The 27,388-nt window shown below is 43.3% G+C and overlaps 1 protein-coding gene across 6 annotated transcripts in view; it reads left to right on the forward strand.

Annotated features, from left to right (window-relative positions):
* hdac5 (histone deacetylase 5) overlaps positions 1-27,388 on the forward strand; it is a 141,226-nt gene that overhangs the window by 103,381 nt on the left and 10,457 nt on the right. For 5 of the 6 annotated variants that reach the window (XM_034189539.1, XM_034189541.1, XM_034189536.1 and 2 more), the window contains 14 exons: positions 260-373; positions 471-664; positions 746-864; positions 1,006-1,201; positions 12,042-12,153; positions 14,105-14,238; positions 14,531-14,651; positions 15,573-15,622; positions 15,724-15,831; positions 15,913-15,968; positions 16,073-16,160; positions 16,706-16,825; positions 18,686-18,783; positions 19,061-19,179. In XM_034189539.1, the coding sequence (XP_034045430.1) occupies positions 260-373; positions 471-664; positions 746-864; positions 1,006-1,201; positions 12,042-12,153; positions 14,105-14,238; positions 14,531-14,651; positions 15,573-15,622; positions 15,724-15,831; positions 15,913-15,968; positions 16,073-16,160; positions 16,706-16,825; positions 18,686-18,783; positions 19,061-19,179 (1,629 nt within the window). The remainder of the gene's footprint in view (positions 1-259; positions 374-470; positions 665-745; positions 865-1,005; positions 1,202-12,041; positions 12,154-14,104; positions 14,239-14,530; positions 14,652-15,572; positions 15,623-15,723; positions 15,832-15,912; positions 15,969-16,072; positions 16,161-16,705; positions 16,826-18,685; positions 18,784-19,060; positions 19,180-27,388) is intronic. The other variant, XM_034189537.1, reaches the window with a different exon arrangement.

The raw sequence follows: 27,388 nt of genomic DNA on the forward strand, positions 1-27,388 counted from the left end.
TTGAATACACCACAAAGACAAGATATTTAATGTTCAAACTGATAAACTTGATTGTTTTTGTGCTAATGTTTGCTCATTTTGAAATGAGCAAATATGTGTGGGATTTTTTTCTATTGAAGGACTCTCTTAAGTCGAACCCTGAGCTGGTCATCAGTCTGACCAAAAAAGCCTTGTTGAAATGTGATACTGTGATAATGCAGGGAAAATGGTGGCTCTGATTAAAATCATGTTTCTGAAAAGTACTTTTTTTTGTTTGCAGGTGCAGGACATGAAGTGGAAACTCCGCCACCTACCTCTCATTCTACCCATTCCTCATTATTACAGCATGTGCTTTTGCTGGAGCAGGCTCGACAGCAGACTGCTATCCTTGCTGGTATGCACACAAACATATACGTCGGCCAGCATACGGGACAAAATATCGTTCAAAATCATTGTCGAACCTTGTGTCTATTTGTGACTCCCACATTCAGTTCCTATGTACAGCCAGTCGCCATTGGTTACGGGAGAAAGGAGTGTGTCCAGTGGAATACGAGCTGTCAACAAGCTGCCTCGCCATCGTCCATTGGCTCGTACCCAGAGTGCACCTTTGCCCCAATCACCCCACGCCCTGCAGCAGCTGGTCATCCAACAGCAACACCAGCACTTCCTCGAGAAACACTACAAGGTACATTTTCACACTTGAGAACACTCCACACAGAGGCGAACATGTGTACACACACACACACATATCTAACCGTGTGTTTAGATGCTTTCAAAGGGGGCGGAGCTTCCCAGACCACCACCAACCCACCCTGAAGAGACGGAAGAGGAGCTAACTGAGACTAATGACATGCAGGAAGATGACAGTGAGGCCGGCCTTCACAGGTAGGACGTTAACTGTTTATTGAATTATTTGTGGGTTTAATGAAATGATGTAGTATAAAATCTCTGCATATATAAATGTCTTTGTAAATTCAGATCTCTATGTCTGTTTGTTAAATTAAGCGTGTTGTTTTGACCAATCAGGCTTCAGAAGGAGGGCTCTGATGACTCCACCCCCTCATCTGAGCGCCTTTGTATCCACGTGAAGGGAGAGGAGGAGCGCATCGGTGTCCACGTGAAAGGAGAGAGCACAGAAAGCGAGCTTGATGAAGAGGAAGAGGAAGAGGAAGTCATCCAGCTGAAGGAGGCACATGAAGAGGAAAGAGGGAACTACACACAGGTTTGTGTGGATTTATGTGTGTGTGTTTGGGGAGGGGCAAAGGCCGATTCATAAAAACATTACACTCACCACAGAACATGGCGGGTGTCATTGTTATAGCACACATTGTTATGTGTGGGTATGAGAGTGTGTGTGTGTGTGTGTGTGTGTGTGTGTGTGTGTGTGTGTGTGTGTGTATATATATATATACGTATATATATATATATATGTATATATATATATATATACCCAAATTAAGCAAACAACAAAGAGTCAAGTAAATTAGATCAATTTATTTTGTTATGAACAGCATATGAATGTTTCTAAAATGTCAGTAGCGTGCTTGTCTACCTTCTTAGTGTTTTTGGCATCCTTGGAGTTCAGTATTTCCACCAGTTCCTCCTCTGTGAACTCAGCAAACCTCGCTGGCAGACGATTTTCTGCTGTTGTTGACATGTTTGTTGCCATTTTTTCAACCAACATCTGTTAGCTAGTTCCTGACCTCCACTACGTCATTAGTGATGTCATCTCATGAATAATTGTATGCCGTGCTCTGATTGGCTAGCTGTTGGCAGTAAGCTCTAACGCTATTGGTCAGTGGGAACCGATCTAATATAAGTTCTGGTCCTAGCCTTTTTGGATCCCTTTGGATCCAACATAACTTTCTGGCGCCAAGCATGCCAAAATACAAGTAAATGATGGACAGAAAGGCTAATCTGTGATTGGCTATTGCAATCTGAGTGGAGAACATATATATATATACATACATACATATACACACACACACACACACACACACACACACACACACACACACACACACACACACACACACACACACACACACACACACACACAGTTTGAGCAACGGAGCTTCTGCAAATTTGTATGAGGTGAATGAGTAATTGAAAATAAATCATGACGTTAGTGCCCACTGTTTTATCGGCTAATGTTATCTTAGCCTTAGCTGCACAATCAATGGGTCCAACAATTTACCCAGACTGACTCCAAACATGAGTAAATTAAGCACATTTTTTGGTGGTTTCTTGTGGTATTGTGGAAATGTGCTCCTTCTCAAAATGCAACCCTATGAAGAAAGCTCACACTCATTTTCTTCTATGTCGCTTAACGGCGCCTGACATCCTTATTGTTGCATTGCTGCCACCTTCTGCATCAGTCTGTTATAGCAGTACTAAATCCTCTTGATGAGTCCAGTGTCTTTCAAGTATTTAAAAAGCCAACACTTGCCCCTCCCACCTGACCCTATGTCTGAAATACTTCCTACAAAAACTTTTTCAGGCCTATTCTTCTAAATTCTGAGAGAAGCTCTTGCCTTTCTCAGGCATATTTATTACAATATATGACAGTATGCTTCACTGTCTCTGGCTGTGGACATTCCAAACATAGTCCTTCCTGATGCTTTCCTAGGAGGAGAGAACTGTTCAAGAAAGTATGACCAATTCTCAGTCTAGCAATAGTGATGTCATCCTTTCTTTTCCACCCTTTTCTTCTACAACTATTTACTGAATGACACCCGGTTACGCCAATCGGAGGTCACTAAAATTAACATTAAATCGGTGTGTAACTTTGCAAAAACAATGTTGGACTCTGTAGTTTTCTCTGGGCCCCTCCCCAATCAGACCGGGAGTGACATGTTTAGCCGCATGTTCTCCTTGAATTGCTGGCTGTCTGAGTGGTGTCCAAAAAATGAGGTGGGCTTCATAGATAATTGGCAAAGCTTCTGGGGAAAACCTGGTCTTGTTAGGAGAGACGGCATCCATCCCACTTTGGATGGAGCAGCTCTCATTTCTAGAAATCTGGCCAATTTTCTTAAATCCTCCAAACCGTGACTATCCAGGGTTGGGACCAGGAAGCAGAGTTGTAGTCTTACACACCTCTCTGCAGCTTCTCTCCCCCTGCCATCCCCTCATTACCCCATCCCCGTAGAGACGGTGCCTGCTCCCAGACTACCAATAACCAGCAAAAATCTATTAGCATAAAAATTCAAAAAGAAAAAATAATATAGCACCTTCAACTGCACCACAGACTAAAACAGTTAAATGTGGTCTATTAAACATTAGGTCTCTCTCTTCTAAGTCCCTGTTGGTAAATGATATAATAATTGATCAACATATTGATTTATTCTGCCTTACAGAAACCTGGTTACAGCAGGATGAATATGTTAGTTTAAATGAGTCAACACCCCCGAGTCACACTAACTGTCAGAATGCTCGTAGCACAGGCCGGGGCGGAGGATTAGCAGCAATCTTCCATTCCAGCTTATTAATTAATCAAAAACCCAGACAGAGCTTTAATTCATTTGAAAGCTTGACTATTAGTCTTGTCCATCCAAATTGGAAGTCCCAAAAACCAGTTTTATTTGTTATTATCTATCGTCCACCTGGTCGTTACTGTGAGTTTCTCTGTGAATTTTCAGACCTTTTGTCTGACTTAGTGCTTAGCTCAGATAAGATAATTATAGTGGGCGATTTTAACATCCACACAGATGCTGAGAATGACAGCCTCAACACTGCATTTAATCTATTATTAGACTCTATTGGCTTTGCTCAAAAAGTAAATGAGTCCACCCACCACTTTAATCATATCTTAGATCTTGTTCTGACTTATGGTATGGAAATAGAAGACTTAACAGTATTCCCTGAAAACTCCCTTCTGTCTGATCATTTCTTAATAACATTTACATTTACTCTGATGGACTACCCAGCAGTGGGGAATAAGTTTCATTACACTAGAAGTCTTTCAGAAAGCGCTGTAACTAGGTTTAAGGATATGATTCCTTCTTTATGTTCTCTAATGCCATATACCAACACAGTGCAGAGTAGCTACCTAAACTCTGTAAGTGAGATAGAGTATCTCGTCAATAGTTTTACATCCTCATTGAAGACAACTTTGGATGCTGTAGCTCCTCTAAAAAAGAGAGCTTTAAATCAGAAGTGCCTGACTCCGTGGTATAACTCACAAACTCGGAGCTTAAAGCAGATAACCCGTAAGTTGGAGAGGAAATGGCGTCTCACTAATTTAGAAGATCTTCACTTAGCCTGGAAAAAGAGTCTGTTGCTCTATAAAAAAGCCCTCCGTAAAGCTAGGACATCTTTCTACTCATCACTAATTGAAGAAAATAAGAACAACCCCAGGTTTCTTTTCAGCACTGTAGCCAGGCTGACAAAGAGTCAGAGCTCTATTGAGCTGAGTATTCCATTAACTTTAACTAGTAATGACTTCATGACTTTCTTTGCTAACAAAATTTTAACTATTAGAGAAAAAATTACTCATAACCATCCCAAAGACGTATCGTTATCTTTGGCTGCTTTCAGTGATGCCGGTATTTGGTTAGACTCTTTCTCTCCGATTGTTCTGTCTGAGTTATTTTCATTAGTTACTTCATCCAAACCATCAACATGTTTATTAGACCCCATTCCTACCAGGCTGCTCAAGGAAGCCCTACCATTATTTAATGCTTCGATCTTAAATATGATCAATCTATCTTTGTTAGTTGGCTACCACAGGCTTTTAAGGTGACAGTAATTAAACCATTACTTAAAAAGCCATCACTTGACCCAGCTATCTTAGCTAATTATAGGCCAATCTCCAACCTTCCTTTTCTCTCAAAAATTCTTGAAAGGGTAGTTGTAAAACAGCTAACTGATCATCTGCAGAGGAATGGTCTATTTGAAGAGTTTCAGTCAGGTTTTAGAATTCATCATAGTACAGAAACAGCATTAGTGAAGGTTACAAATGATCTTCTTATGGCCTCGGACAGTGGACTCATCTCTGTGCTTGTTCTGTTAGACCTCAGTGCTGCTTTTGATACAGTTGACCATAAAATTTTATTACAGAGATTAGAGCATGCCATAGGTATTAAAGGCACTGCGCTGCGGTGGTTTGAATCATATTTGTCTAATAGATTACAATTTGTTCATGTAAATGGGGAATCTTCTTCACAGACTAAAGTTAATTATGGAGTTCCACAAGGTTCTGTGCTAGGACCAATTTTATTCACTTTATACATGCTTCCCTTAGGCAGTATTATTAGACGGTATTGCTTAAATTTTCATTGTTACGCAGATGATACCCAGATTTATCTATCCATGAAGCCAGAGAACACACACCAATTAGCTAAACTGCAGGATTGTCTTACAGACATAAAGACATGGATGACCTCTAATTTCCTGCTTTTAAACTCAGATAAAACTGAAGTTATTGTACTTGGCCCCACAAATCTTAGAAACATGGTGTCTAACCAGATCCTTACTCTGGATGGCATTACCCTGACCTCTAGTAATACTGTGAGAAATCTTGGAGTCATTTTTGATCAGGATATGTCATTCAAAGCGCATATTAAACAAATATGTAGGACTGCTTTTTTGCATTTACGCAATATCTCTAAAATCAGAAAGGTCTTGTCTCAGAGTGATGCTGAAAAACTAATTCATGCATTTATTTCCTCTAGGCTGGACTATTGTAATTCATTATTATCAGGTTGTCCTAAAAGTTCCCTAAAAAGCCTTCAGTTAATTCAAAATGCTGCAGCTAGAGTACTGACGGGGACTAGAAGGAGAGAGCATATCTCACCCATATTGGCCTCTCTTCATTGGCTTCCTGTTAATTCTAGAATAGAATTTAAAATTCTTCTTCTTACTTATAAGGTTTTGAATAATCAGGTCCCATCTTATCTTAGGGACCTCGTAGTACCATATCACCCCAATAGAGCGCTTCGCTCTCAGACTGCAGGCTTACTTGTAGTTCCTAGGGTTTGTAAGAGTAGAATGGGAGGCAGAGCCTTCAGCTTTCAGGCTCCTCTCCTGTGGAACCAGCTCCCAATTCAGATCAGGGAGACAGACACCCTCTCTACTTTTAAGATTAGGCTTAAAACTTTCCTTTTTGCTAAAGCTTATAGTTAGGGCTGGATCAGGTGACCCTGAACCATCCCTTAGTTATGCTGCTATAGACGTAGACTGCTGGGGGGTTCCCATGATGCACTGTTTCTTTCTCTTTTTGCTCTGTATGCACCACTCTGCATTTAATCATTAGTGATCGATCTCTGTTCCCCTCCACAGCGTGTCTTTTTCCTGGTTCTCTCCCTCAGCCCCAACCAGTCCCAGCAGAAGACTGCCCCTCCCTGAGCCTGGTTCTGCTGGAGGTTTCTTCCTGTTAAAAGGGAGTTTTTCCTTCCCACTGTAGCCAAGTGCTTGCTCACAGGGGGTCGTTTTGACCGTTGGGGTTTTACATAATTATTGTATGGCCTTGCCTTACAATATAAAGCGCCTTGGGGCAACTGTTTGTTGTGATTTGGCTCTATATAAAAAAGTTGATTGATTGATTGATTGATTGAATCTGTCACTCTACTAGCTATTGAAAATATAATGCCTACCCTCAGTCTCCTGTTCCTATTTTTGCCATTGTAAGTTAATTTCCCTCCATACAGTACACTTTCCTTCTGCTTTGGAAAGAGTGATACTGATGTCTGTGTTTTCTTTTGACACAGCTTTTTTGGCCAACTTATCCACCTTCTCATTTGTTGGGATACATATATGCGCTGGAACTCTCATCAATATTTTCTCAGCCCCTTTCCTTGCCACATCCCTAATCACCAAAAGAATGTCATAAATGAGGTCTTGCTGACTCCTGGATCAACCTGTGCCAATACTATTGATAGCTGACACAGAGTCAAGTCAGTGTGCACTGTTTTCACTGTTTGCACTGTATTTTATTAAATATGTTTACGTAATATCTTTGTGTGTGTGTGCGCGCGTGCGGGGGTCGCCACGTCATGGTAGGTGCGTCGTATATTTTCCTGCTTTTTTGTCCTTTGTCAATCACACCTATTTGATCTGTGCAGGAGGTATGGCCAGACCTTCAGGGCAGGAGGTGTGGCCACACCCCTCAGTCTGCTGTCTGTGTGTCTGAGGCAAAAAAGAGGAAGCAGCAAACCAGCTGGCCAAATTCAGCGACCAGATTATTCCAATGAGAAACTTTGGAACCGCAGATGGAATTGGTTAAATTACCTTTTTTCTTCTGAATATAAATCTAAACTTGAAAGTCTACCGATCTCACATTTGTGCTGAATGGCTGCCCCACATGAAAGCAGTGAGCATAGAAAATGCCACCAACTTATAAGTTGATGTTTTATGTAAATTAGTGTGTGTGCATATATACACACACGAATTGATCGTTACCCTGATGAAGGTCCTTTGACCGAAAGCTTGGTATATTAAAGAGACCTCCATTGATCCAAGTGTGCAGATGCTCCTTTTTTACCAGTTGGGTTTTGGTTATCTGGCACATTGGCATTTTTTGGTCGTGAGTGCAGTGATTTGCTTTTAGTATCTATATAAATTAGTGTAAAATTTCAAGGATGAGCTGGCCCCAAATAGCGACACTGCATACATTGATTTTCAAATCTGTACAGAGTGAGCTTTTATGAGATGCTGTCATTTGCGCAAAAATAAAACAAATTTAAAATGGACAAATATTGAACAGAGTCTGGCTCAAAAAAGAATGCTTATACATACACTTGGTCTCATAGTGCTAACGTGTCTGATAGCAGCTCTCTGCTTTTCACAGATTAATGCTCCTGTACCAAACCATAACGTCTGAACACAAATATGTTCCGAACCATGACACCCTTAATATATCTATCTATCTGTATGTCTGTGTGTGTATATATATCCATCCATCCATCCATCCATTTTTTTTTGCTTTATCCGGAGTCGGGTCGCGGGGGCAGCAGCTCAAGCAAAGCCACCCAGACCTCCCAGATCCACACATACCTCCCCCAGCTCCTCCGGGGGAACCCCAAGGCGTTCCCAAGCCAGCCGAGAGACATAATCTCTCCAGTGTGTCCTTGGTTTTCCCCGTGGCCTTCTCCTGATGGGAGGTGCCCGGAACACCTCTCCAGCGAGGCATTCAGGGGGCATCCGGAAAAGATGCCCGAGCCACCTCAACTGGCTCCTTTTGTCGTGGAGGAGCAGCAGCTCGACTCCGAGCTCCTCCCGAGTGACTGAGCTCCTCACCCTATCTCTAAGGGAGCGCCCAGCCACCCTGCAGAGGAAACTCATCTCGGCCGCTTGTACTCGTGATCTCGTTCTTTCGGTCATGAGCCAAATCTCATGATCATAGGTGAGGATTGGAACGTAGATCGATAGGTAAATCGAGAGCTTTGCCCCCCTACTCAGCTCTGTCTTCACCACGATGGTCCGATACAGCGACCGCATCACTGCAGATGCTGTACCGATCCGTCTATCGATCTCACGCTCCATCCGTCCCTCACTTGTGAACAAGACCCCAAGATACTTAAACTCCTCCACTTGAGGCAAGGACACTCCACTGACCTGAAGATGGCAAAGCACCTTTTTCCGGTCGAGAACCATGGCCTCGGATTTGGAGGTGCTGATTTTCATCCCGGACGCTTCACACTCGGCTGCAAACCGCCCCAGTGCACGCTGAAGGTCCTGATTTGATGAAGCCAACAGAACCACATCGTCCGCAAACAGCAGAGACGAGATTCTGTGGTTCCCAAACCAGACCCCCTCTACACCCTGGCTGTGCCTAGAAATTCTGTCCATAAAAATAATGAACAGAACCGGTGACAAAGGGCAGCCCTGGCGGAGGCCAATGTGTGTGTGTGTGTGTGTGTGTGTATATATATATATATATATATATATATATATATATATATATATATATATATATATATATATATATATATATATATATACAGTAGTGTTCAGAATAATAGTAGTGCTATGTGACTAAAAAGATTAATCCAAGTTTTGAGTATATTTCTTATTGTTACATGGGAAACAAGATACCAGTAGATTCAGTAGAGTCTCACAAATCCAACAAGACCAAGCATTCATGATATGCACACTCCTAAGGCTATGAAAGTGGACTATTAGTAAAAAAAAAAGTAGAAAAGGGGGTGTTCACAATAATATTAGTGTGGCATTCAGTCAGTGAGTTCGTCAATTTTGTGGAACAAACAGGTGTGAATCAGGTGTCTCCTATTTAAGGATGAAGCCAGCACCTGTTGAACATGCTTTTCTCTTTGAAAGCCTGAGGAAAATGGGACGTTCAAGACCTTGTTCAGAAGAACAGTGTAGTTTGATTAAAAAGTTGATTGGAGAGGGGAAAACTTATACACAGGTGCAAAACATTATAGGCTGTTCATCTACAATGATCTCCAATGCTTTAAAATGGACAAAAAACCAGAGACGTGTGGAAGAAAACGGAAAACAACCATCAAAATGGATAGAAGAATAACCAGAATGGCGAGTTACCTGTAAGTGCTGTGACAGTTAGAAGACGCCTGTGTGAAGCTAATTTATTTGCAAGAATCCCCCGCAAAGTCCCTCTGTTAAATAAAAGACGTGCAGAAGAGGTTACAATTTGCCAAAGAACACATCAACTGGCCTAAAGAGAAATGAAGGAATATTTTGTGGACTGATGAGAGTAAAATTGTTCTTTTTGGGTCCAAGGGCCGCAGACAGTTTGTGAGACGACCCCCAAACTCTGAATTCAAGCCACAGTTCACAGTGAAGACGGTGAAGCATGGTGGTGCAAGCATCATGATATGGGCATGTTTCTCCTACTATGGTGTTGGGCCTATATATCGCATACCAGGTATCATGGATCAGTTTGGATATGTCAAAGTACTTGAAGAGGTCATGTTGCCTTATGCTGAAGAGGACATGCCCTTGAAATGGGTGTTTCAACAAGACAATGACCCCAAGCACACTAGTAAACAAGCAAAATCTTGGTTCCAAACTAACAAAATTAATGCCTCGCAGATGTGAAGAAATCATGAAAAACTGTGGTTATACAACTAAATACTAGTTTAGTGATTCACAGGATTGCTAAAAAAGCAGTTTGAACATAATAGTTTTGAGTTTGTAGCATCAACAGCAGATGCTACTATTATTGTGAACACCCCCTTTTCTACTTTTTTTACTAATAGCCCAATTTCATAGCCTTAAGAGTGTGCATATCATGAATGCTTGGTCTTGGATTTGTGAGAATCTACTGAATCTACTGGTACCTTGTTTCCATGTAACAATAAGAAATATACTCAAAACCTGGATTAATCTTTTTAGTCACATAGCTATTATTAGCTATACTATTATTCTGAACACTACTGTGTATGTGTGTATATATATATATATATATATATATATATATATATATATATATATATATATACACACACACACAAATGCATGTTAGTCATCAGAAGAAGACTTTGGCATTTTATTGAAGCAGGAAAGGATCGGGTTATAATATAAAATGACTCAACATTCTTCATGCATTTGGTATGCTATCATTTTTGGAGTGGTACACAGTAACATCTGCGGAGGCGATCACATTCGCTTTGACCGTTAAAAATGTGACACCATCACAAGAACTTTTCTAGTCCTTCCAAATACAGTCATGCAATGTGATTTTTGACGCATGACAGTTTCTTTTGCTATGCAACAGCTGTTGTCAGACACTTTTTCTGTTAAGCTGTCACACATTTAATTTCTATTTAAGTGAGTGACAGTGAGTAATCTTGTGTGAACTTTACTGTTCGCACAAGATTATTGAGGCACATATGTGCCTTTTAACACTGACACCCAAAATCTGTAAGAGATGTGTTTTGTCTGAGTTCAGCCTGACAAAGACGTCCAGATGCTCAGTCTGAATACAGGACACAATCTATTCTTCTTTAATTTATGATTTCCAAATGGGTAATGTAGGCCATAAAAGTGCATGATGCTGATCATTTTTGCCCTGAGCTGAAATATTTTTCAACTCATATTTTGTATTATTGTGTGTGCTCCTCAGTACTCAGAAGTGCATCAAACACACTATAATGCCTGAAAAACCTCCCTTCTGTGGTTGTAACTGCATCCAGTCTGCTTTCTTCCTAATTTCTGTCATTGTTAAATTCCAGAGTTCTGCTCACATTTGAGTGAGGATAAACCTTTCAAACCAGTTTATCATGACAGCAAGAGAGGATCACTGCATAGTGTCCTGCACGTTCTGAGCCAAGAGGGAGAAACGCTCAAGCATTCATTCACATAACAGACACACACACTTGGTTCTAATCATACCCCCAAAACATCTTCACTAGAAAGTGCTGAAACTCAAACGGGTCCACACAAAGACAGTCAAGCGATGACGATAAAGTGACATCAGCAGCTGGTGACTCAGACACTGGACTCACCACTGTGTGTGTGTGTGTGTGTGTGTGTGTGTGTGTGTGTGTGTGTGTGTGTGTGTGTGTGTGTGTGTGTGTGTGTGTGTGTGTGTGTGTGTGTGTGTGTGTGTGTGTGTGTGTGTGTGTGTGTCTCTATAGCTCCAGGTTTGTGTGTATTTAGTGTTCACCCACCCACAATGAGTCACCGAGTTCTGAATAGGGACCACAGCAAACACTCCCTATATATAGACACCACCAGCCTCTAATTCTTACACACATTTATGTTGTGAAGGTGTTTTTCCTTTTTCCCTGAAAGCAGTTAGGTTCAGTTCCTGAAAGCAGATTAGATTGCAGTGCAGCTTTTCAGTTGTCATTTTATCAGTTATGTCAGCTTTCCTTTTGCATATTCCATTTGCACACACTTGTGTATATTTGAAATAGCACAGCAGTTTAGATGAATAGTTTTTCCTTGTTGTGTAGGTACGTGTGAGTGATGAGGACAGACAGAGAGATATGAGTGAGTGACACTAAATGCACCGAGCTTTGTTTCACTCCCTGATAAATCACAATTCTCTTTCCTTTGTTTGTTTTTCTGTTTGCCCCCCCCCCCCACACACACACACACACTCTATCTGTCCGTCTGTTTATCCCAATTTCCATTAGGGTTTGCAGCAAGTCGGTGTGTTCCAGTCCTCATTGCCACACAGACCTCTCGGGCGTGCACAATCCTCTCCTGCTGCTGCTGCTAGTCCCATCAAACATCTCTTTACTACTGGTCAGTTTTCTGTGTGTAAAGTGTATATTACAACGTTCATAGTAGAGCCTGACTGGTGTATCTGTTGGTCAATAAAATTAAGCAATATGACCCTTTCATGAACATATCAGTGTCATTTTTGCAGGTATGAAAAGTTATTTTTCCAAGTAAATAACGCAGAAAATAGTTGGGCTTTTGGGAATGGTATCATTACTTGGTTTGTCCAGCAGAAGGCACTCTGGCGACATGTTAACAATGCCGACAAGCAATGACTGGGACCCCTAGCACCCCTTGGTCACATTGGCTACAAGAAACCTGCAACCATTCATTTTCAATTAGAGTGTGTGTTTTACATTGTCAAGAGACAAGTAGTCAATATTCCACCAGTTAGTCTGGGCTGAAATGGAGCAGGAGTCTTATTTTTGTGCAAATGCTTCGCGGTGCAGCATGGCAACTGCCAATCTGAGTGAAGGCACTGTGATGGCAGTGTGATGTACGTTGGGTTGTTGTTGGTTATATTTGTTGTTATTTTAAATAAAGTTTATATTTAAAGTGGAAAACATCAAGCCTCAATAATATTTGTTTGTCATAAGGGTTTGCTAACAAAATTTTAGGAATTATTGCCAGTTTTTATGTATGTCATCAGATATATTTATATCATAAAATTATTACTTCATAATACCAGTTTCAGCCTCCAAAAAAATCCATATCAGTGGGGCCTAATTTTAAGTCAAAACTGAGTCAAATTATTCTTAACAGCTGCTGTTTCTTTATTCTTCTGCTCGGCAACAATAATATCAATAATGTAAGAAGAATTTTGAAATCTTCAGTTTGTTTATATTGCACCAAATTACAACGTAGGTTGCCCCAAGGTGCTTCACAAGGGTAAGGTAAATATTAGTCTTTCTTATTTGCACTGTAGTCCAAGCCTGTCGAGAAACTGTTGTCACTCTATTATATGGTTGTTATTCTTATGTGTTCAGCGTCCCAACTTGGTTTCAGCATTGATGTCTGTGAGAGTCTTTATTCATATTTTGACCATAACACATGAATGCACCACAGAGTCATTTTGCCGCAGTCTTTCTGCTCCGATTTTTGCGCAAAGTTAGGGGGGCAGGTAACAGTTATAGTTATTACTGATTAATTTATGTTTTTAAATCAAATGATTGATCTAATAGTTGCTCCAGTTAATCTGTGTATTGTCATTTGGTTAATTTACCAGTAAATACTAATCAGAATTTCTACCAATAACTTTCAACCTTATATTCAAACATTTTCTAAGAAAAAATGTATTTATTTTGGAAATAAAGTTGTTCCAACATAAAAAGGCCTAAACCTAAACAGGCTTTGAAAAAAATCTTGCACACAGCTTTACTTGTTGCTAAGATACAAAAAAGACGTAAGATTGTCTTGACATTTTTTAACATGAAATTGTGACCAATTTATTCAGTACAAAAGTTGAATATATTCTTTCATTAATTCATGTTGTCACAAAAAAAGGAAGTCACCAAACTTCTACGATGTAGGTTTCACACGTTATGCACCAGCCAACATAAAGCATAATGTTGCTTAAAGCAGTCATGGCTGGCCATCCTCTCAGCTAGCAAGGGAGAGAAACCAAGAGCAACAGTGGTCGAATGAGCTTGAGGGAGTGGCTTTAGCAGGAAAAAAAAAAAATCAGTGAATCTGATAAATAATGCATTGTTTTCTGATCGCGTCACTGCAGTCACATTGTACAGTACAAATACGCATGGCCGTGCTTCTGCAGACCCCATGTAAAAAGGATTTTAGTGTGAATGCAGCATGTTTGGTGCCTTTCCTGCTGTGGTGCTCTTGTGTGCATGTGTGAAGCTCAGTCCCATCCTCAATCAAACAGACCCCTCAGCACATAGGTCACGCCACAGGTGTGTATGAAGGTGTAGGGATAAAAGAAAAATGAATAGTCTTGTCTCGTCTATCCCTCTGTTTTCAGGGCTGGTGTATGACAGTCTGATGTTGAAACATCAGTGTGTATGTGGGAATGCCCACATTCACCCAGAGCATGCTGGAAGAGTGCAGAGCATCTGGTCCAGACTACAGGAGACAGGACTGCTGGGTCGCTGCGAAGTGTGTATACACATGCACACGCGCACACACATAAACACACTTTACAGTTTGCAAATTGGCCCTTTTTCTTCAAAGTAAAGTGACTCCGTACTGTATTATTGTAGGTTGTCAACCTGCAAAGTTTTATTAATGTGACTGAAGGTAGTGACTTGTTGAAGCTGTAGCAGTTAGGTGACAGTTTCTGTTGATGATGTTTCACCTGCACTTATTTTGTTTATTTATCTGCAAATTCACAGTATATATAAAACCTAACTTATTATCTCATGCTTTGTGTTTCATGCTGTGTGAGCAGAGGATTCGTGGGCGTAAAGCATCACTTGATGAAATTCAGACTGTCCATTCAGAGTTCCACACTCTGCTGTACGGAACCAGTCCACTGAACCGACACAAACTGGACCACAAGAAGCTGCTGGGTACCTGTTTGTCTCTTTCACAGTTTTTTTTTTTTTCTTTGCTTTGCAGAACAAATGCTGCTCATAAAATTGATTCTTAGACTTTTTTTTTTTGTCTTCCTCCCCTCTTTGGGCAAAAAAAAATCAAAATAAAAATCTCAGGTTCACCTCATCCACTGTTCCTAACAGTATAATTTTCAAATGTACGTTAATAGTCATGATGCAACCACTAGAATGAAAGTTAAATTTTGTTAACATAACTTCAAATCAAATACATACTACACCTTAACTTCACTCTGTTTTTCTGAAACCTTGACATGTAGAGGTAACACAGAATAAACTGGGATAAACAAGGTGTTCTGACTCGATTTCAGGGGGGATACGCTAGTAGAGGCCAGACGGCAATCAATAGCAACCCAGTTTTTCAACACATTTCAATATTTGTTTTGGCCAACTTAGAGGTGGTCAATTCTAACAATAATGTGTCATCTCAGTCTCAGTGTGTTCACTGTACATTACTGAGAATCATACAGGCCTGATTGGTGGATTGCTGCAGAAATGGTTGTCCTTCTGGAAGGTTCTCCTCTCTCCACAGAGGAATGCTGGAGCTCTGACAGAGTCACCATCAGTTTCTTGGTCACCTCCCTGATTAAGGCTCTTCTTCCCTGATTGCTCAGTTTAGACTGGCGGCTAGTCGGCCAATTTTTTTCTCTTCAGTTGGGCAGCCGGCAAAAACACCAAAACATCACGTCTTCATCAGATGAAACTTGATTTTTTTTTTTCTGGGGTTTTGTTTGTTTGTTTGTTTTTACTAAACTAAACTTTGCATTCTGATCTAATCTATCCAATTTTTTTTTACTATATTTGGTTTGTCTGATTTGTTTTATCATATCCTACAGATAATATGTGTGCAAACTGTGTGTTTATGGGATGTTGTTTCAGGTCCTGTCAGCCAGAAGATGTATGCAGTTCTTCCCTGTGGAGGAATCGGGGTAAGATAACATCTATATCTATTTGTCCAGCTGTCTATCAGTGTGTTTGGCTGGTGCAAATATAATCTTCCCTGATGCAAGCTCTGTGCTCCCCCCTGCAGGTGGACAGTGATACTGTGTGGAATGAGATGCACTCGTCGGCGGCTGTTCGCATGGCAGTGGGCTCAGTTATCGAGTTGGCTTTCAGAGTGGCAGCAGGGGAGTTGAAGGTAAAATTAGCAAAATATACCTTTACGCATTTTTGCGCAATAATATACATTTTCTGACCTTGTTCTCTGTTTCATTAACAGAATGGCTTTGCAATCGTGCGTCCACCAGGTCACCATGCCGAGGAATCCACTGCAATGTCAGTATACCTGCAAGGTGTATAAGTTACAAGTTATTCACTATGTTTATTGGCTATTACTAATTTATATGCACGTGTGCGTTGGGTCTTTTCTGTATGACCAGGGGATTTTGTTTCTTTAATTCGGTTGCTGTCACTGCTAAGCTGCTGCAACAGAAACTGGGAGTTGACAAGATCCTCATTGTAGATTGGGTGAGTGAAATTACACAGTAGAGATTTTCCTACAAACAAGTGAGATATGGCAGTGTGTGGTGTTTTAAGTTAGCCTTTGCTTAACTAGGCAGAAGCCTCATTGAGATAAAAAGCTATTTTCAGGAGACAATTTGACATGAACCTATAAGTGAAATTTTCTACATTTGTTAGTGTCAGTGGTCAACAGTGTAGATGTTTGTTTGCACTTCTTCTGCAGTTTTAACTGAATCAGTGCAGGGGTGGTGGCCAAGCAGCTATTGGGCTTCTTTCCAGATTGGAAGGTTTCTGGTTCAAGGCCACCCCTGCCTGTTCTCCATGTAATGTGGGGTTATGGCAAGAAGGTCATCTGGTGTAAAGGTTGTGCCAAATCAACATGCAGATCCACTTTGAATGGGGAGAAGCCAAAGGGACTTAATTTACAGGGATATAGTTTAATCTTGTATATTTAAAGTAATGACTCAATAGTTCATGATTATATTGCACATTTAAATATTCGGTATATTCAGCATGTTTATCTCCTGACTGACGCCATTCTGTCTCTCCAGGACATTCACCATGGCAACGGTACTCAGCAAGCCTTTTATAGTGACCCGAATGTCCTCTACATTTCCCTCCATCGTTACGATGATGGAAACTTCTTTCCTGGCAGTGGAGCTCCTGAGGAGGTACAAACAGACAGACACCACCTGTATGTTGATAATACTTCCAGCCCTAATTGCGTCAGTTTTATATTTAAATGTAGTTGTCAAATATGGATTTCAGGGAATGGAATATCATCTGTGTATTTATAAACAAAATACGTACTTAAAGTGCTTCCTTTTCCACAACTTATGTTACAAATCTAGGTTTGGTTTTCTTGAAAGTTCTAGTTTTGAAATAGTTTACTTCATAGTGCAAAAAGTGCACATACAGTACCACAACTTTATGTGTACAACATTCCTGGTTTGGAGCAGTGTTCATATTTCTCCCACTCTCTTTCTCCCTGTTTCCACTCGTCCTATAGTATACTATCAAATATAGGCAAACATGGCTATATTTGATAGGGTGAAAACCCTGTAAGTCTTAATGTCCATTTAGCTAAAATGATTTAAAGTGTAGGTGATACGGTATGTAATGTTTTTTTTTTGAATATTTAAGACTAAAATTAAACAACAGTTTGAAATTTATCCTTTCCTGGTGCGAAGAGATAAATAATCGGATTTTGAACTGCGTGCCACTAAAAACCAGGAACTTTCTGGCGAGTCCCGACATTGGAGAAGAATAGGAAGTGATATCAGTACCGGAACCATTATCTTAATAGTCCCATTAATTTATGGATTTTTACAGGCTACTGACAGCCCCTTTTCCACCAAGTGGTTCGGGTCGGTGATGCACGTTTTTTTATACGTGTCAGAACGTTTAATTCTCAACAGTAGAATCCTTTTGATTGGTAAGTGGAACACTTATATTGACAAGCACGCACAGTGTCGCAACACGGAGACAAAACTGAGTATTTACACATTATTTTATTTTATTTTTTTGTGGTTCATGGGATAATTTAGTCGTATGCAGACTGAGACGTTATGAGCAGATGAGGTGCTGCAAGTCTTTTAACTTGCAGTGCAAAGCGGCCCGCTGTGGAACAAGAGGAGGCATTCACAGCAGGGACTCAAACCTTCAACCGCAGATGCAATTAATGGATTACACATGTAGTTGACCGTGCCGATCCCGTATTGGTAAGGCAGAGACTCGACCCATCATGGACTTTTCTTCAGCCAGGACAAAAAATTTAATTATTTTCAGACGTTTTCATCAGACTAAAGGTAATCTCACTGAAATGGACAGGTAAGACTATATTATTTACTCCTTGTGTGAATGGTTTTAATATTTAATAATAACATGTTACGCTACTAATGTACAGTACACTAACGTTATTCAAGAAGGACACAAGATATTTTCAGTCCCTCGTGACATTTTTCAGATTTGAAATGTATGTACATGTTTCTCAGAAAAAAAAAAATCAAATAAAAAAATCCACACTTCCTCATTACTTTTTATGATGTCACAGATGGTAAAACTTTTTTGTCAGTTGGTTACGGCCAAAGAGCTGGTAAAAAATAAATAAGTAAATAAAAACAGTTTATCATTTCCACTCGCATGCCGAAATGGCCTGCATTATTTATTTATTTATTTTCTAATCACCATTCTTTGTTCTGAACTCTTGTCTATATCATCACTGTTGTCAGACTGAAGGTTTCCTCCAAGGTTTCATCTCCCTCATTGTGGTCTAAAAAGGCTCAAAACCATAAGGCTGTGTCCTCCACAGCTTCTTCAGAAACACCTTCAGACTGGACTTAAAAAAAAAAAACTCCACACTAGAAAAAAAATCATCCAAAAACAGCTCAACCTCCCCCATTTTTTGCTGTTACCTCCACTTTAATCAAGGAAAAAGGGATGAGGAATTTTCAGAAATTTGATCAGTTTTCAATTTTACACAGACATAGGTGAATACACAAGTCATGCATTTAGTCTCTCTCTTTCTTCAGGTTGGATCTGGTGTTGGTGTTGGATTCAATGTGAACATAGCATGGACCGGCGGTGTGGAGCCCCCTATGGGAGACATTGAGTACCTCACTGCCTTCAGGTTATTATTTATATTCCTATTGAAATGCATCAGCTTGGTGAAAGGTGAGGCACAAATTATTCAAAATTAAGGTCAGCCACACTTTGTCTTAAAACAGGCAGGTGTTTAAGTGACTGCTGATTCAATCATCTGTGCTTTTGGAATAGTCACTGGTGCCACCTGTGATCTAGTTCAGTGGTTTTACACAGCTCGGCCCGATGTGCACTGTTGGCCGTAGTTACAGGTGAAATGTTAGCACCACCGTGCTGATTACACTTATCTTGTTTTGCATATGTAGGAGTGTGGTGATGCCCATCGCTAAGCACTTCAGTCCAGATGTGGTTCTGGTGTCTGCTGGTTTTGATGCAGTCGAGGGCCATCAGTCTCCTCTGGGAGGTTACAATGTCTCTGCCAAATGTGAGTACCGTTCAGGTTACCATGGTGGCCAGACACGATGTAAATGATAACAGGTTGGCAGTTAATCTTTAATAAAAATTACTGTATGTAACTTCAGGGGTCGATATTAAACATTTTTTACTGACCCATCTTCAGATTTACTGGCCATCCTGTAGATTTCACTGGGTAACCTTCAAAAGGTGGGTGAAACATATTTGCCCCTTTTCATTGATAACTGTGAACAGCATTTATATACGTCCATGCAATAAACATAACAGAGCCAAACAGGGACAGGACTACAAATTAGCCTTAGCTAGAAACCATATATACCATTATACCATACATCTGTCTCTTGCTGTTGCTACGGTGTGTTTTTTGCATTGCCTCTGAATGAATGAACAAATAAATAAACAAGAGCAATCTGAGATTTGTGATGTCCACCAGGGGTTGATGAGGACCCAAAATAAAAGATATGTGATTCACATCATGACCCAGACTTGACGTGGATCTGGATTCCACAACACAATGCAATGATTGCATACTGTTCCAGAATGGTCTGACTGATCAAGATGTTGCAATCTGATATTTATTTCACAACCTGAAAAAAAATGGCATCTTCCTGATCTTGGTTTTATATTGTGATGTCGTATCCGTGAAGTAGTTTTGACATAATCCTTTAAAGTGTACGAGGTGAAATCCGGATCCAGGTCACCTCCAAAATTTAACGCAGTCTTCCAAGGCCTAACACCAGTGTGTGGTGAAATTTGGTGGAAATCTTTTAAGTAATTTTGACGTAATCCTCAAAATCCGACAAAATGAAGCATACAAATTGAAATGCTGATCCAGAATCCGGATCTGGATCACCTCCAAAATTCAGTGGAGGCTTTCATGCCCTAATATCTATCTGTGGTGCAAATTTGGTGGGAATCCGTGAAGTATTTTTGACATAATCTTTAGAAGCCTATATACAGTGAAATCTTGATCCAGAATCCGGATCCAGATCACCTCCAAAATTTAATGAGAGTCTTCCATGCCATAATATCTATCTGTGGTGAACATTTCGTCAAAATTCATGCAGTAGTTTTGACGTAGACCTGCTAACAGACACACAAATAGACAGACAAATAATTGTTGATGATTCTATTACATCCGCCAAAGACGTAATAAACTGTGCTCCCCACAAGTTAAAAATTTACTTATGGTGGTTGGCACTGTGGAGTGTGACAGCGATTTTTATTAACTCTAATATTACAAAACATACTCAAAATGAGACGACGAACGTGTCAAAGGCAAAATAAATAAAATAAAAAACGTTCCACTGTCCAAATACTTATAGACCTGACTATTTCCATAGTTGTAAAAGCTTAATGCACAGAAGCACTATGATATTTGTTTTAACAACTTTTCAGCAGATCAGTTAACATAGAAAACAAACTGGTGAAATCTCTGTGTCATGCAGTTATTTTCACTTTGCATAGAATAGAATGGTGGTCCTAGGCCATTGAGCAGGGGCAGGTTTTTTTTTTTAATAATCTGATGTAAAATTGAAAAAATTGGGGGTATTCCTGTTAGGTACATCACACGACTCTTAAACAAGCTGTATCAGGCCTAAATTATGTTTATAGCAGGACAGTTTAACATCAAACATGAAAAACAAACATGAATCTGTTAAAGGTAGATAAAATTCTTTTTTTACAATATGACCTCTTTCATAGCTATCTTATTTGAGTAAAGGTGTTGTCACACTATGGACTGTGTAAACTGATTAATAACGAAGTGAAATAATTTGTTGGATTAATAATTTGATGGATTAAGCAAATATTGATTAATCCGTTAGTTTTCATTGGATTTGGGGCTCTGATGAATGGATGACAATCACATTTCTACTGCCAACACAAAGAGCCGCATTCTGCAGAATAGTTTTCCACGTGTCAAGACATAAATGCTGTTGTGTGGGCTGCCAGAAGAGGAGGTACTGCTGGCCCACCACCAGAGGGCGCCCTGCCTGAAGTGCGGGCTTCAGGCACGAGAGGGCGCTGCCGCCTCCAGGAACTGCCGAGGTGACAGCTGTCACCCATCAACCATGACAGCTGTCACTGATCATCTACATTACACCAGGAATAAAAGCAGGAAGACACCACCACATCGCCGAGATATCAACTTCATTGAGAGGTAATATCCTCAGCCGTTTGTGTGGTACAATATAATTTGTATATTGTGAGTGTTTGCAGGAGTACTGGTACCTCTGTCGGTGGAAGCTGAGAGAGTGCTGGACGGCACTCTTTTCCCCTGAGGAATCACTGCGGTACTCTGCAAGATATTGAGTGAGAGGTGGAGGTGGAATTCCCACCATAATTGTTACTGGGTGTACACACACCCACACTTGACTGTTTTTGTTTTCCGCCAGCAGTACCAGATCCGACACGCCGAGACGGTGGCCACCTGGGGACTTCGGGACTTGGCGGCTCCAGTATCCCTCGGGTTCGGTGGCGGTGGAAATCGTGTGGTTCCGGTTCGTCTCCAGACGGGCGTCTCCTATCGTCGAGCCTGCCCACACGACACCTTTATTGATTGACTTGTATTCATTCTGTAATCTGCTGTGTTTGGTTGTGGCATTCACAACAGTAAAGTGTTCTAATTTAACTCCTTCTATTGTCCGTTCATTTACGCCCCCTGTTGTGGGTCCGTGTCACTACACTTTCCCAACAGGATATCTCGGCCAGCGTCATGGACTCCGAGGGGCGTCACCCGGCTGTTGAACGACCAATGGGAGAGCAGGGAGCGCAGGCGTCTGCAGGAGGCGTAATTGGTGAGCTACAGCACATTCTCACCGCCTTTACGGCTCGGTTGGATCAAATGACCGAGCAAAACATCCTCCTGAACCGCAGGGTGGAGGCTCTCTCCGCACAGGTGGCGGCGAGCGCTCAGGGCGCTGCTGCAGCTCCTCCTCCTGCCGACCCTGTGCAGGATATGAATGTTCCAGTGGTGGTTCAACAACCCCTCCCACCATCCCTTGAAGCATACATAAGCCCTCCTGAGCCGTACGGAGGTTGTGTGGAGACGAGCGCAGACTTTCTCATGCAGTGTTCGCTCGTCTTCGCACAACGTCCCGTCATGTACGCGTCAGACGCTAGCAAAATAGCTTATGTGATTACTCTGCTTCGGGGAGAGGCACGCGCTTGGGCTACGGCGCTTTGGGAGCAAAATTCACGGCTCCTTCACACGTACACTGGGTTTGTGAGGGAGTTCAGAACAGTGTTTGATCACCCTAACAGGGGAGAGACCGCTTCAACTGTGCTGCTGTCAATGAGACAGGGACGCCGGAGCGCAGCCGCTTATGCAGTCGACTTCCGCATCGCGGCTGCAAGGTCCGGCTGGAATAATGCTGCGCTCCGCGCCGCCTTCGTAAACGGACTGTCATCGGTCCTGAAGGAGCACCTGGTGGCCAAGGATGAACCGATGGGCTTATCGATCTTGTTATACGGTTAGACAATCGATTGGAAGAACGCCGTTGGGAACAAGACGAAGGGCGTGGCCCGCCCCTAGAAACTGGGCTTAGGGTGGGCCAAGAAATTCACGTGGGACACACACACATTTCCACACGGCTCCCAGTTACAATCCTTAGCGGGGATTTAACCCTTCAGGCCCCAGCACTGGTAGACACAGGGTCAGAAGGGAATCTGCTAGACAGCAGATGGGCCAGGGAGGTAGGGCTCCCTCTGGTGGCGCTTCCTTCACCATTGCAGGTGCGAGCACTAGATGGCACCCTACTCCCTTTAATCACACACAGGACACTACCAGTAACTCTGGTAGTGTCAGGGAATCATAGGGAGGAGATTGAGTTTTTTGTGACTCCTTCTACCACCCGTGTGATTCTGGGGTTCCCCTGGATGCTAAAACACAATCCCCGGATTGATTGGCCGTCCGGGGTGGCGGTACAGTGGAGCGAGACCTGCCATCGGGTGTGTTTGGGATCCTCGGTTCCTCCCGGTTCCCAGGCTAAGGAGCAGGTCAAAGTTCCCCCCAATCTATCGGCGGTGCCGGTTGAGTACCACGATCTTGCTGACGTCTTCAGCAAGGATCTGGCACTCACCCTTCCCCCGCACCGTCCGTACGATTGTGCCATCGATTTGTTGCCAGGCGTGGAGTTCCCATCCAGCAGGCTGTACAACCTCTCCCGACCTGAGCGCGAATCGATGGAGACCTACATCCGGGACTCCTTAGCTGCCGGGCTGATCCGTAACTCCACCTCTCCGATGGGAGCAGGTTTCTTTTTTGTGGGCAAAAAAGATGGCGGTCTTCGTCCATGCATTGATTACCGGGGGACTGAACGAGATCACGGTTCGCAACCGATACCCGTTGCCTTTGTTGGATTCGGTGTTCACCCCCCTGCATGGAGCCAAAATCTTCACAAAGTTGGATCTTAGGAACGCATACCACCTAGTTCGGATCCGGAAGGGAGACGAATGGAAGACGGCATTCAACACCCCGTTAGGTCATTTTGAGTACCTGGTCATGCAGTTCGGCCTCACTAACGCCCCCGCGACGTTCCAAGCTTTGGTTAATGACGTCTTGCGGGACTTCCTGCACCGATTCGTCTTCGTATATCTGGACGATATACTCATCTTTCCTCCGGATCCTGAGACCCATGTACGGCATGTACGTCAGGTCCTGCAGCGGTTGTTGGAGAACCGGCTGTTTGTGAAGGGCGAGAAGTGTGAGTTTCACCACACCTCTTTGTCCTTCCTGGGGTTTATCATCTCCTCCAACTCTGTCGCTCCGGATCCGGCCAAGGTCGCAGCGGTGAGAGACTGGCCCCAACCTACGAGCCGTAGGAAGCTGCAACAGTTCCTCGGCTTCGCAAATTTTTACAGGAGGTTCATTAAGGGGTATAGTCAGGTAGTTAGCCCCCTGACAGCCCTGACCTCACCAAAAGTTCCCTTCACCTGGTCGGATCGGTGCGATGCCGCGTTCAGGGAGTTGAAACAACGCTTCTCGACTGCACTTGTCTTGGTGCAGCACGATCCTAGTCGCCAGTTTGTGGTTGAAGTGGACGCCTCTGACTCAGGGATAGGAGCCGTGCTATCCCAGAGCGGAGAGACTGATAAGGTTCTTCACCCGTGTGCCTATTTTTCCCGCAGGTTGACCCCAGCAGAGCGGAACTATGACGTGGGCAATCGAGAGCTCCTTGCGGTGAAAGAGGCTCTTGAGGAGTGGAGACACCTGCTGGAGGGAGCGTCAGTGCCTTTCACGGTTTTTACTGACCACCGGAACCTGGAGTATATCAGGACCGCCAAGCGACTGAACCCCAGGCAAGCCCGCTGGTCACTGTTTTTCGGCCGTTTTGACTTCCGGATCACCTACCGCCCCGGGACCAAAAACCAGAGATCGGATGCCCTGTCCCGGGTGCACGAACAGGAAGTCAAGACCGAGCTGTCGGATCCACCAGAACCCATCTTACCGGAGTCCACTATCGTGGCTACCCTAACCTGGAACGTGGAGAAGACCGTCCGGGAGGCCCTGGCACGGAGCCCGGATCCCGGAACAGGACCGAAAAAAAGACTGTACGTCCCACCAGAGGCCAGAGCTGCCGTCCTGGACTTCTGTCATGGGTCCAAGCTCTCCTGCCACCCAGGGGTGCGTAGGACCATGGCAGTGGTCCGGCAGTGCTTCTGGTGGGCGTCCCTGGAGACTGATGTCCGGGCTTACATCCAGGCCTGCACCACCTGCGCCAGGGGCAAGGCGGACCACCAGAAGGCACAGGGACTCCTACAGCCACTTCCTGTGCCTCATCGCCCCTGGTCCCACATCGGTCTGGATTTTGTCACGGGCCACCCGCCGTCCCGGGGGCACACCACCATTCTCACGATAGTGGACCGATTCTCCAAGGCGGCCCACTTCGTGGCCCTCCCGAAGCTCCCGTCGGCCCAGGAGACGGCGGATCTCCTGGTCCACCATGTCGTCCGGCTGCATGGGATACCTACAGACATCGTTTCAGATCGCGGTCCCCAGTTCTCCTCGCAGGTGTGGAGAAGTTTCTGCCGGGAACTGGGGGCCACCGTGAGCCTCTCGTCTGGGTATCACCCTCAGACTAACGGACAGGCCGAACGGGCCAATCAAGAGTTGGAGCAAGCCCTTCGTTGTACTACCTCCGCACACCCAACGGCTTGGAGTGAACATCTGGCCTGGATCGAGTACGCGCATAACAGCCAAGTGTCCTCTGCCACCGGTCTCTCCCCGTTTGAGGTGTGTCTGGGGTACCAACCCCCTTTGTTTCCTTTGGTGGAGGGAGAGGTCGGTGTGCCCTCGGTCCAGGCCCTCCTGGCCGATTTCTACCGTCGCCACCCGAACAAGCCTGGTCGGGCGCCAGGAGGCGCCCGTTGAGGGGGGGGGTCCTGTTGTGTGGGCCGCCAGAAGAGGAGGTACTGCTGGCCCACCACCAGAGGGCGCCCTGCCTGAAGTGCGGGCTTCAGGCACGAGAGGGCGCTGCCGCCTCCAGGAACATGTGACAGCTGTCACTGATCATCTACATTACACCAGGAATAAAAGCAGGAAGACACCTCCACCACATCGCCGAGATATCAACTTCATTGAGAGGTAATATCCTCAGCCGTTTGTGTGGTACAATATAATTTGTATATTGTGAGTGTTTGCAGGAGTACCGGTACCTCTGTCGGTGGAAGCTGAGAGAGTGCTGGACGGCACTCTTTTCCCCTGAGGAATCACTGCGGTACTCTGCAAGATATTGAGTGAGAGGTGGAGGTGGAATTCCCACCATAATTGTTACTGGGTGTACATACACCCACACTTGACTGTTTTTGTTATCCGCCAGCAGTACCAGATCCGACACGCCGAGACGGTGGCCACCTGGGGACTTTGGGACTTGGCGGCTCCAGTATCCCTCGGGTTCGGTGGCGGTGGAAATTGTGTGGTTCCGGTTCGTCTCCAGACGGGCGTCTCCTATCGTTGAGCCTGCCCACACGACACCTTTATTGATTGACTTGTATTCATTCTGTAATCTGCTGTGTTTGGTTGTGGCATTCACAACAGTAAAGTGTTCTAATTTAACTCCTTCTATTGTCCGTTCATTTACGCCCCCTGTTGTGGGTCCGTGTCACTACACTTTCCCAACAAATGCCCATTGGGGGAAGCGGGATTTGCTGAGGTCTGTATGCAAATGTGGCTAGGATCTGGCTGTCTTGGGAATCATGATGTCATACTTCATCACTACATTCCTGCACTGCCAGAGTCTTCTACACTGTGCCGCCATTCAGTGCAGCTGTACCAGTGAGGGTAGCAAACAACCTTCTTTGTCTGCTGTCCTTCTTGCCAAGAGAATCTGCCGGGTAGGTTTTGTAGTCCAAATAAAAACTCACACAACCATGCTGTCTTTTTCTTCATTCTGACCTTGGCTTAATGAACAGCTGGAACTGTCCTCTCCCCTCATGTTGAATTCACACCTCGCCAATCGGCCAACCAGAAACCCAGTCTGGGCACAGGATATGAACACATGAGTATCTTAGAAGTAACAAACAAGTACAGGACAAAATGGTAAACAAATTTGCAACCACTGAGAAAGGTCTCCATCTGATGTCCTCTCAAAGTTTTGAGCAGGAACAAAACTTTCGGACACACTCGCAGATAAGGAACCCAAGCCCTGTGCTTCACAAACAAACCCAGAATTTAGATATAATAAGCCTGAGAGCAGCTTCATTGTTAATGACACAATTAAGTAAGAGGAAAAAATGGTTTTGTACAACACAAGTATGTTCATCAAAGTGAAGCGCTGTGACTATTGTCTGGATGTACTGTATGGCCAAACTGTCTGCTCCTAGTCAAAGTTCTAGGAGCAGCAGTTTGAACCAGTTGCAGACCTCTAATGCTGGACTGTGGTCAGCCAGAGAATACGACATTGCAATAATCCAAGAAGGGACAAAGGCATGGATGAGAGTCTCTGTGTCAGCCATAGATAGGATAGGTCAGATCTTCGCAGTGTTACGGAGGTGGTATAAAGCAGTCCTAGTGATTTCTCTAATGTGTTGAACAAAGTCGAAGAGCGAAGCTCTCCCCAAGGTTTTTCACTTCATCACTGTGATGTATAACACACACGTATCTGGCCACGGGATGCTATATAGGCGGAGAATAGCAGGTGGCCTAAAACAGACCCTAGTGGAACTCTGTATTTCACAGGAACAAGTTTTGAAGTAACATTATTGTACACGCTGAGAGC

The sequence above is a fragment of the Thalassophryne amazonica genome, chromosome 16, assembly GCF_902500255.1.
Source record: "Thalassophryne amazonica chromosome 16, fThaAma1.1, whole genome shotgun sequence".
NCBI classification, from domain to species: domain Eukaryota; kingdom Metazoa; phylum Chordata; class Actinopteri; order Batrachoidiformes; family Batrachoididae; genus Thalassophryne; species Thalassophryne amazonica.